The sequence below is a fragment of the Numenius arquata genome, chromosome 4 (genome assembly GCF_964106895.1).
Source record: "Numenius arquata chromosome 4, bNumArq3.hap1.1, whole genome shotgun sequence".
In the NCBI taxonomy this organism is placed as follows: domain Eukaryota; kingdom Metazoa; phylum Chordata; class Aves; order Charadriiformes; family Scolopacidae; genus Numenius; species Numenius arquata.
Genome location: NC_133579.1, coordinates 21618706 through 21630473, shown reverse-complemented (window position 1 = coordinate 21630473; position 11768 = coordinate 21618706). Strand labels below are relative to the sequence as shown.

The following is an 11768-nucleotide window of genomic DNA, read 5'->3' as shown; positions in this document are numbered from 1 at the left end:
ATTTCAACCCAATACAGTCTCTTCTATTTCAGTCTGCTAGAATTACAGAGTCAAAACCTTGTCATTGCTAGTCCAAGAAATACAAGAGCGGGAGCCCTTGTCCTTCTCCTCCACAATTTGTCAAGCTGTATCACAAAGACCTGCAAAGAATGCTCACCCCAACCCCCTCTTCTGGCCGCCTAATTTCATCTTCAGGTCAACTTTCCCATGGGCTGTCACATCTCCCTGCCCTAAAGTATTTCTAGGAGTCAAAACCTGGAACTCTTGGAAGGGCCTAAGATATCCCATCGAAACTTAATGAGAGTTGCCTACATAGCTCCCTTCGGCCCCTTTAAAAAATTTCAACATAGCAGACCACGGTCAGGTACTTCTGGCCCACTTTTCAGCATTCCTTTAAACATCTGGTTAACAACAACTGCTAGCATAGCTCTCAAAACCAAACAAAGTCAGTATGAGCACAAAAGTATTTCTCACTTCCATTTATTTCAAGAGTAAAGCCGTGGTTTCTGCAAAGCTCGTATTCAACAAAATACTCTGTAGGCATCCATTTTTAAAGAAAATATTTTATTACATTATGGGAAAAAAGCATAATCATCCAAAGTTTGTATTGTTAAAAAAATTGAAAATTTATTTTAGACAGCGTGTCGGTATATTCTGTTCCACATGGGAATGATAAGAAGACTCTATATCATTACTAGATATTGCACAGTCTGAAAGAAACAAAAACAAATCACATGATCTTGGGAACCATCTCACATTATGAAAAACCTACAAAGAAAACATTAAAAAAAAAAACCCCAACACACAATCCTTTCTTTCTACAGTAGCTTTAAGTTTATAATTCTTGGAATGACCATATTCCACTGAAGACCATCTCAGTGACAGGAAGCTTCATTTCAGCAATCCCTTGTGCAAATAAGATTAATAAAAAAAAAATAATAATAATGCAGTGAAGTCTTTTGATATCGTGTGGGTGGCAATAACCACACAGCTGTTAGATCCCTGCCTGGAAAAACAAAACGGGGAAGGAGAAGGAAGGGAATTTAGGCCATAAGTTTCGCCTGCAACTCCATTTCTGCCGCCCTTTTGAGTGCAACATCCACCAGTAGCTGAAATCCACTAAAATCCTGGTTAAGGTCTGGTGGGGTTGGAGGAGGAGTGTTAAAGAGCCCACTTTGTGCATTTGCAGCAGGTCCCAGTTTAGATGCGTCCTCATTGTAGGAGAGGGAGTTGTCTGTGAAGCCGTTGGCTGGGGGCTGCTGCAGGTCCGTGGTCTGGCCTACGTCAGCCGGCTGGCAAAAGTGGAACGGGGCGTCTTTCAATGCAGTCACAGTCGTGTGGCAAATCACCGACGGCCGAGCCAGGACCGATCCCGGGGAAGATGGCTTGGAAGAGGACACAGTCTTGCCAAGCGGTGCGCCACCAGGAAGGAAGGCAGTCTCCTCCAGCAGGGGAATGTAGTTCTTTGTGCTGATGGAAGACTCCACCAGGCCACCCTCGGGAAGCTTGGTCCCTCGCCGTGAGATAGTGAATTGATTTGGGTCTTTGCCATCCTTCCTCAACATGTCAGGTAAAAGCCTGCGGCGTGCATTGATAAACCAGTTGCAGACCTGGGAATATAATGACATCTCAATTTCTACCTTCATTCATTTCCAACTATGTGCCATTAGAGTCGTTGGGTTAGATTAATGAATCCCTCCAAGCAGTTTCCTTAACTGCAGAACAAAAGAGAGACCTACTGACAAGTTCTGACACGCCTGGCAAAGGCCCTTCCCTTGTCCAGGCTCTACCCCCAGCTCCCACTCCTGTTACAGAAAGCCCCGGGACATCTGAAGACTGCTAGAAAAAACGGAGGGGTTTAGAGTTTAACTCTGTGCACACACATTAACCTATTAGCTATTGTTCCCTATGCTTAGGTTAATTAACAACAGGAAAACCTTTTCTCTCTGAAGAGAGCCACTCCTCCCACAAATAGTTACTGATTTTCCTTGTTCAACTGACTGTGTCGACAGACATAACATGAATTACCTCATTTAAGTTTGTCCTTGTTTAAATATCAAACCAGTTTCCTGGGCGATACAGGATAGTTTATAGTTCAACGTCTTTTTTCTGTTTACTACCTAAAGGAGGTTTTCTTTAGGATGTTACATAAAGGAAATTTTACTTTACAGCCAATTACAAAATTTGTACTAATGAATTAATCTGGAAAAATAAAGCCCAGGAGTGCTCTATTTTTAGCACCTCTCAAAACCAAACCAGGGTTTACCCAAGTTCTCATGCAGACACCTTTCCACGAGGCGGAAAGCAGCTGTCAATAGCTATTCCACCCAAGATGATCACAGAACATGAGACTGATGTGTCCCTGGGACCTTGCAACTGCCAGCAGTATCCCAGGATGAGAATCCAAACTAACCACAAAAAAGCCTCGTCACACCTATACTAACAGACTTGAGTAGCTCTGTCCCATATAGGTTGTTCCACTGATCTTATGGAAGCCCTCATACACATAATTATATATGTGCATGTTCTATAGGAACAAGCCTCAAGCTGCAGTTTTAGAAGTGAAGAATTGTATCTTAAGCTGTGTATCTATCACCATAAAAGCTCTGTTGACAAATAAATACTTTCTCCTTACAATAAATTGCCTTATATAGACATTTTATGTCTTTTGGGGCCCGATTCCACAAAAATTAGTATGCATGCTCGAATTGATGACTGACTGTTCTCCCAGAGAAGTAATGTTATTCCCAATAACCAAAGATCATCATATCACAATTCATTTGGATTTCTCCTTACAACTGCAATCAGAGGGAGAGTGAGTAACAATAAAAAAAGGAAATCTCACATGCAGTGTAAACATTTGTATCAGTGACTAGACCACAGGTAAATTAAGAAGAAAACAGAAAACAGCTCCTTTTGAAGACAGGACTAGTTTTTTTTTTTTTTTTAATACCTGTAGTGTGGAAAGGTGTGTTTGTCGGGATAATAGCGCTTTTTCTTGCTCTGAAGGATAAGCATTGTATCGGTGCTCATATAGCCAGTCCCGAAGTATCTGCACGGATTCCTTGGGCAGGTTGCCACGTCTCCTCCGTTTGCCTGAGCCAGCAGATGAGGAAAGATCCAGTGGGACATCCATAGTGTCATCATCCTCCGTTTCACTGCCTGATATTGCAACTACACCTACAATTGTAAGAAGAAAACAACCATCAGCCTCCTAAATCCGTAAACTACTCAGCTCCAGCATTCTATGGTTCAGACACATTTTATTACATTAACTGTCTTTGCTGTGAGTCATGGCATAGCCTCCTATACAGGAGATTTGTCCTATAGCGTTAACTTGTCAAGCTGTAGCTTTTCTGTCAGCTGAACAAAAGTAGCACCAATGATCTGTTCCTAGGGGAATTCCTCTCTGCAAATCCTCATTTTCTTGTTCCCCTGGCAACCTTTTATCTGCTGCATGTTATCAGATAGCTTCTATCTAATGCCAATATTGTCCAAATTTGCTTGCTATGGTATGCTTCCAACACTTTTCTGCAAGGATAACTATCCAGTGGCTGGGCAAAAGGTCAATAAGCAAGAACTTAAAAGACCCAACTCAAGAAATGGGTCCTCTTCTGGGAGACATAGCTTGTAGGTTTTAGAAATTAATTGCTCGTTCTAGAGCTATTAAAAAAATAATGGAACATGAAAATAAGAAAAGTTGTGTCTGCGCCCACCCGAGTGGAATTTTACTTAGGAAGGAAAAAAAAAGTGCAGGAAAAGGAAAGAATCAAGTGCCTGAGAGTGCACCAGTTTATCAGGAGATGGATTTCTTTAATTTAATTGCACTTCTGTATCAAAGAACCACGATCACTTAATGTTTGGGTGGGTTTATTTGTTTGTTTTAAATTTACCACTTTGCATCCTGATTATTTTTTCAACTTCATGGCTTTCATCTCATATTTTAATCTGTGGAAATGTGTGTTCTGTGCTACACTTACTACAAAGGCTCCAGATTTACAAGTTAACTGCATACCTTTTTTCTTTAACACAAAGGAAGGAACAGATTTCAAAATTTGATTATCCCTTTATATATACACCACACCACCAGTAACACAAAGCTATGGTATGTAAATAAAATTTAAACAAACAAACAAGTAGTCAGTAGTTAGGAAGATTACAATTCTACTCCTTTGGTAGGATATACAAGTCACTGAGGAAATAAGCAATACCATAAAACACAAAAACTACCATGCTTTAAATACTCACCAGGTTAAGCTCACCAGAAATTTTAGGAATCTTACAAAGGATATATAAATCTAAATAAAATACCACCCATTTTCAACTAGTACAATACTAATTTCAAGTGACATTTTACTGCCTTTCAGAAGCATTAGCATTTTCTAGAAACTATAGAATGAAAACAAGTCAATCTTTCTGTGTTTTGAACTTAGATTGCGGGGGTGAGGGGGAAGAAACTTGCTCCTTCATAACATCAAAACTAAAAACCTTAATAAAAAATTTTACTTTTGATATTTAACTTGTTTTTACTATCTGGGTAACCACCCATAATTCAAAAATTCTGTTTAAGGAAACAAAGTCAGCCCTAAAATACAAGAAGTGTGCCCGTGAAAGTATAAAACTATATAAAGCTATAGTTATATCCACAAATAAAGACACAGAAGGAATTAATGTCTTTTAAAAACAAAGAAATAATAATAAATAAATAAATAAACCCAAACCCCACAACACAGAAAGAAAGAAAGAAAGTGCGAGTGTGCAAGTTTTCCTTAACGCTTGGGAGGGGAGGGCAGGGGGGCATGGAAGGACCTTTCCCCACACTTTCAAACTTCAGCCAAAGCTGACATGGTAAATTATTCTTTCCTTCCCCTATTTATGAATAGCTTCAACATCCTTAAATTTAATTTTAAGATGTCCAAATTTCGATGCATAATTTTGATATGCAAGCATTCCCAGCAGGATGATCAATCTGCAATTTGTCCGGCGTAGTTACTTCAGTAACTTACTTAGTATTGTTTTCATTCTCCCAATTGCCGATTTATGTACCAGACAAACACCAAACTGACATACCAAATTTTTTCCTGTGATGATTAGCTACATAAATTATCCAGTCATAGAACAGGAACAATAGGACAACATTTAAATAGTCAACACAAGATAAGCTCCAAATTATGTAAACAGGTTCTTAATTCACCTAGAAAGTATGTCAAGTTTGCTTTAAACTGATTCCGAGCAAACTGCTTTATATTTGTCATAGCTTCACGGAAAGTGCTGTCATGCTTGCAACCTAACCTGAGAACATGCCTTGCACAATGGGCTCCTGGAGCCATGAGGAGCATTTCTTGGAACAAAGATCCTGCACAGGCAACGCAATGGCTTTGCAAAGCAGCTCATCCCTTTTAAATTGAATTTAAAAACTAGCTAAAACTAGCCTATGCTATTCAGACAGTGTTTTCAAGTGAGCTGTTCTTGTTTGTCAGAAACCAGAAGTATTGCAGCACTTCAGTGGGTTGGGTTTTTTGTTTGTTTTTATACATAATAGGCAGCAAGACAGGACTTTGGAAAACAGGGAGAGGCAAACAGTGAGGGCTGGAAATAAGAGGGAAGAGAAGCCAAAGAAACTACTCCTATGAGAAAGTTAGGTGTCTAATGGTTTGTGAGCCATATTTACGTGGCATAAACAAAAAGTCCTCCAGACACACACCACCCCATCTGAAGTAACCTCTGCAAGTTCTAACCCACAGCTAAAAGACTCCATGGGAGCCTCTCTGAATTTGAGAAAACTGATTTGACAGCAAAACTTCTTCTAGAAGAACTGTTGCTCTTTTTCACCTGAAAAAAAAAAAAGCCACAAAATACTGTCTGAAAGCCAGCAGCATAAAAACGTTTCTCTATTTTGCAAACATGATCTTTTGCTAAAGTAAAAGTTGCCATCTGACTAACCGTAACCTACCTAGCAAGAAATGAGTCAACAGCGGAGCATGCCCTTTGACCTGCTCGCTTAGTGTGTCATATTAATTGACACAGTGAGTTAGTGACACAAAGCAGGTTTTGGTTAAGCAGGAAACTCAGTGTAGTACAACTTCTCCTCATTTAAATGAGCTCATTTAAATAGCCGATCAGCCCTCTGAACTTGCAGATCTCTCCGGCGCGGTACAGAGCGAGCAGCAACAGGAAGTCATGGCTAGAAATCTCGCACTACCCCAGCTGATATTTTTTTACTAGAGCAGGAGCCACGTTGTTGCTGTCAAGACTCTGTTTTCATTAAAGCATTCCTGCTGATTACAACCCAGCTTTGTTTTTCCGTCTTGTTAGTAATCAGGCTATTCGCTGCTGGTTTCCTGTTTTAACAGGGCCCAACTGAAAAGACTTCTGGCTAAGCTCCACGACTGGACCATTGGCTTACTGTTATTTACACCCAGAATAAAGGCTTGTGGACACGAGGAGTAGCCCCAGCTGACCTACTAATTTATTTCGTCTTAAAAGTAGGGTAGCAACAAGTTATTTTATGTCTTCTCCTAAATACATTTAACCTAAACAGAAAAACTGCTTTTACAGGACTAAATTAAAGCAGCACGAGTTCATTTGCAAAGAGGTCTGAAAAACAATACAAAATCCCAGTTCTCCACTCCCGCCATCACCACTTAAATGAGCAGTCCACGCTATTAATGACCTAAGAACTACATGTTCAGCATCCCCTCTTTATAAATTACTTTATCCTCCTGGCTTCCCAGCTGAAGTCATATACATGATTGAACGCACTATTGCATTGTGTCACAGCCCAAAGACTTTACAGGTCCTCTCATAATCAGCTCAGGGAAGATTACACCTAGGATCTCGAGTCTAGGCTCACCACCCAACCGTTAACAGCTTGAAACAACCTGAGTAAAAGTACAGAGATGACTAAAGTTGATTTCAAAACAAACTACTGCTACTTAAGAAGGCATGCTGAGATACTTTGAGGGGGAGGACAAAGTATTTAGAGAGACTAAGAAAAATGAAATGGAAGTTAAGCAAATGACAAATTTAGGCTGAGTATCAGGGAAAAAAAAACAAAACACAAAAAACCACACAACTATCCCATTGTGTCGAGGAAGAGCTTCACAGAGGAAATGGCAGAAGCCAATTGTTATTCAAAACAGGACAAAGTATACCACAAGGAACAATCTCTGCCCTCCAGAGAAGGGATAGACAAAAAACACCTTACGGAAAACCTCCACCCCCTTAGGGTTCCCTGAATTTATTAAGACAGATTTTTATTTTTTTTTTATGAGCACAGACAAACAGAACCAGTTCCCATCTAAGGCCCCGATCCTGTTGCAACCAAGTTCAGTAGGATTCCTCACATGTATAAACTTGAGCACATGCCTGTGTCTTTGTGAGATTGTATTCCAAATCAGCTAAACAAGCTGAATATGTTCAGTGTGATTGCTATCACGTTATTATTTGTACATTAAACTATCCACAGAAGAGTCCTCGGGGTTTTAATCCACAGGCTGTTAACTTTAAAAACAAACAAACAAAAAAAAAAAAAACAAAAACAAAACAACAAAAAAAAAACCAACAAAAAAACCCAACACACCAACAAAAAACCCCAACCAAAACAACAACCAACAAAAAAATGCAACACAAAAAAACCTAACTAACATGTAATGTGAACTTAAAAAATCAACAACAAAAAATAAAATAGTTTTAAATTATTCATAAGTAACCAAGAACTACAAGGACGCAGACGGGAATTTCCACAGTAAAAAAAAAAAAAAACCACACAACCAAAAAAACACACAAACCAAAAAAAAAAAACCAAAACACACACAACTTTTTCCTCTGAATAGGTTTCATAATTGAGGAACTAGCTTATTTGTTCTCCTCTGCATTTCACACAGCTAGTGCTCTATCGCTTCTAAAGCAGACTTGGCTATGCTATACTTTTTTTTTTTCTTTAAACGAGGTTTTTCTAGGAGTGCAAGCAAGAAAGCTGGAACAAAGTCACTCTTTGAAACTTCTTGAATGAGCCTGAAATGCCAGGAGGTCACAAATAACTACAAGCCCAACCTTTAATAAAACAAAGGCACCCTAGCCCTAACATCTTTTTAAAAGTTTCCGTCTTTGTCTCCTCACCTTTTAATTTCTGCCACGCAAACCCCAGGCCCATGGCCCCTCTCAAAAGTTCTCCCTCCCGCCTGTCACCTTTCATTGTTTCCATTGTTTCAGCCCAGGACTTGCAATCCTCAGAGCAGATCTTTCTCCCCTCTCTCTCTCACACACACATACACACACAAAGCCCTACACATGCATACCTAGAAACTACGTCAGCGTTTTTCACACGCATTTATTTCGGAGGTGGCAAGAACAACAGTTGAAAGTGCAGGGAGTTTGGTATTTCACCAACCAGCAGCTGCCCTCGGGGAGAGAAGTCTGAACAATGGAAGCAACAGCAGACAGGAAACCAGCTCACCACTGCTGTGCAAATAGGGAGCATAGGAATGTCCTAAAAATAACTGGGCTAAATTAATTCGGTGAGATCAAAAAAAAAAAAAAAAGCAAAACTGCTTGTAATAAGGTAAAGAATCTCAGCCTACCTAAGACGACCGAAACATTTCAAAGTCGCTGCTGTCACTGTCTCTAGGCACAGACGGCGGAGCTTGGTATGCAGCACATGTTGTAATCTGAAAATCCCTGCAGTTCGCTAGCAGGCTCCAACGCGCCCTGCGCGCCCCGCTCCTGCGGGAACTCGGAATGCTTCGCTATTACACACCACCCTGCCCGCTGTTTAAACTTCGTCTTTGTGCCTTAATTCCCTTTGTGCGCGCTCCCCTTAAACGAGTGGCACGTCCAAAGCTTCTTACCAGGGCTACGAACCATATTAGTACATCGCTTTTCCAGCGGCCCAATGATTTCACGAACGACATATGCATTAATTGCTCCAAGGATATTAACAATGAGCGAGGCTGCTCTACTATAGAGCCGCAGGAATGCGTAGTAGGGGAAAAACAGCCCAACTCTGTGGAGTACTGAACATGCGCACTGCTCCTCTCTAACCCTCCACTTCGGGTAATTTAATAGTCTTTGAATGCAAAACACCCTTCATCCACACTACGGACTGGTAAATCACAATTGTAAAGATCCTGCTTTGCTCTAAACTTCTTTCCAGCCAGCCTAGGTGTGTTAAATCTGAAAGCACGTTCCGCGTCTTTGTGGCGAAGCTCCAATTTAAAGGCACTTAAAGCACCACAAGCGAAAAGAAGTAACAGTCCTCTAACTATAAAGTTTGTCTGTAAATCAACACAAAGAAAACTTAAAGAGCCATATTTTTATGGGAAAAAAAAAAAAAAAAGAATCTTGCTCCTTTTAATCCTGTGTCGAAACTTTGTACTTTTTTGTTGTTTTAGGGGGTAAAAGAAAGGGAAGGGAAAACCAGCAACTTTGAGCAAAACAAGGCAGCCGAGGGCGCGGATGGGGTATGAGCCCCCCCCCCGCCGAGCCCCCTAGCCCCACGCCGCCCTGCCCGCTCCCCCCGCGCCGCCGCGAACAAAGACTTGCCCGACGCCGGCAGGTTCCGAGTTACGGGAGACCTCGCTTTCCTCCCCCCAAGTTGGGAAAACGACCCGCACCCTCGCCCTCCGTTACCGGGACGGCGGGGCTCGGTGTGGAAACGCGACAAAAAGCGTTTTAGCGGTAGGCAGGGGGAAGAGGCTCGGCGGAGGGAGCGAAAACAAAACTTCGCGAAGACACAAAGCGGGCGGCTGGACATGTTTTTGACAGGGAGCCAGCGGCGCGGAGAGGCGGCCGCCTCCAAACAACAGCCCCGCATGTTTTGTCTGGGAGCGAAGCATCCACTGCCATCTTCCACGGGAGCTCGGCCGGGGGGGAACGGGGGACACTAGGGAGAAAAGGGCCAAGGAAAGAAGGAAAACAGACTCCGTCTGGCTTGGCAACAGCCTCCCTCCTTTCCACTTCCCCCCCCCCCCCCCGCAGTCGTTCCCGTAGGGAGCGGAGAGGCGCAGGGCACCCCGTTTCTCCCATCACAACTACCTTTTTTACTTTTCATCTTGATCGCCAGGACCGAGCCGCCGCTGCCGCCAGACACCCCACACGCTAGGAGCCAGGGGCACTCACTCGCCGACCCAAGTTTCTCTCCCTCTGCCGGACGCTTCTCCCTCTTTAAACTCGGCGAGGAAGAGGACGGAGAAAAAGCACCACCGCCGCCGCCGCCGCCACAGAGCGCGAATCCAGGCGACCGGTCCGGAGCCGCGCCGCTGTCAGCGGGAGCCACAGGGCTCTGCCTCCCCGGGGGTTTTCTGCTGCGGCCGCTGCTGGGGTGGGCTTCCCTCCCCCCTTCCCTTTGTTCCCTTCTGCCGGCGATTGGCCCCGGCTCCTTAAAGTGAGGAAAGGCACGGGAGGGAAAGGTACACAGCGCCCGCCCTCCCCCTCCTCCCGCAGCGAGTACGGGAGAGTCACCGAGCGCTGCACTGGCACTCGCGGCTGCCGCGCTGCCTCCTCCTCCTCTCTCCTCCCCTCCTGGGCTGCTGGGGCTCTGTCAGACGGGAGGGGAGGGACGGGCCGGCTGCGGGGGGGGGCGCCCGTAGCCGCTCGCTCATGCACACACAACGGCGGCGGGGGGGGCCCCTCCGTGCCTCCCTCTCCCTCGCCTTTCTTCCAGGCAGACGTTTGATCATTAAACTGGAAGGAGAAGAGGACAAGGGAGGGAAGGAGGGAGCGGGGGGGGGGGGGGGATTTTGACAGCTGCCCTTGACTAGCCTCCTCCTGTTGCTGCCGGATGAACCACCCACTCCTTCGCGTGAATAGCGAGGAAAAGAAAGGGGAGTACTTACGGCAGGAGAAGGAGCCCTCCAAAGACCGGCGCCCCCCGAGCCGCCCGGCGGGGGCTGCTTCGCCTACTGCTCCCCCCACCCCACCGCGCGATGGCACTGAACGAGCCCCGGCGCTGGCCACGGGGACGGCGAACCCTCTTTCTGGGCTTATTTTTACATCAGTTTCCAAAAGGTTGTTTTTCTCCCCCGTTCCCCCCCCCCCCCCCCCCCGTCTCAGTCCGGTGGATTTTGGTGCGACACATGCTCGTAGCCGTAGAAGAGAGAAGTCTCACAGCTTGACTCATCCCTCTCGGGCGAGCACGTGGTGCAGCAACAGTTTATTTTCCTCCGGGATCGGGAAAGGAGAGAGCTGCGAGCCGCTCGGTGGCGGAGGGCTCCCCCCGGCTCCCCACCGAGCGGGGACGGGCACTGAGGGGAGAGCTGAGCCCTCCTCGAGTTGCGGGCGGCCTCGGCGGCGGGTCCTGGCCTTCCCCCGCCGCCCCTGTCAAGCGAGGTGCCCGTCGTGCTCCGGGCTGGGATTTCACGCGCGAAGGTTTTGGCGTGGAAAGCAAAATAAGCCGCCTCGCCTCGGAACACGCGTGGGGACGTAGCGTGCTTTTAAATGCCCGGGAGTGCGTATATATTTGTATCGCTCCCGCACCGCCACGTGCTGGGCTGTTTGTGGACGAGGAAGCGGGGGGGGGGGGGGGGGACACGACAACGTGCCGACCAGGCACTGGGGGGCTGAGAAGCAAACGCTTTAAACGGCTGATGAAAGAGTGAATTCCTACGGCCAGAGTAGGGCTTCCTCCTGCCTTCCCCCACCCGGGCATCCACACCAACGCTCGCTCACAGCAGAAGAGGAAGCAACAGCGTTTTAACAGCAAAATCCTTTCCCCCCCCCCTCAAGTTCCTCGTAGTTATTTTTATGTGGCGTAATTACGGCGACCTTGC

The 11768-nt window shown here is 45.1% G+C and overlaps 1 protein-coding gene across 2 annotated transcripts; it reads right to left on the bottom strand.

Moving 5' to 3' along the window:
• Positions 1-469: 469 nt before the first annotated feature.
• TGIF1 (TGFB induced factor homeobox 1) lies at positions 470-10500 on the bottom strand. 2 transcript variants are annotated; one of them, XM_074146653.1, is made up of 3 exons: positions 10036-10500; positions 2954-3180; positions 470-1610 (listed from the first exon to the last, which is right to left on the bottom strand). In XM_074146653.1, exons 1-3 carry the CDS (start codon positions 10049-10051, stop codon positions 1044-1046), a joined length of 810 nt encoding a protein of 269 aa, XP_074002754.1. In that variant the 5' UTR covers positions 10052-10500; the 3' UTR covers positions 470-1043. The 2 variants fall into 2 exon arrangements, with proteins under 2 accessions (XP_074002754.1, XP_074002755.1); XM_074146654.1 differs by lacking the exon at positions 10036-10500 and adding an exon at positions 5293-5314 and having other exon boundaries at positions 553-1610.
• Positions 10501-11768: the final 1268 nt, after the last annotated feature.

Coding starts and splice junctions, on each gene's coding strand:
- TGIF1 (XM_074146653.1), bottom strand. Junction 1,611..2,953: donor CACACCTTTCCACACTACAG/GTATTAAAAAAA, acceptor TTATATTCCCAG/GTCTGCAACTGGTTTATCAA.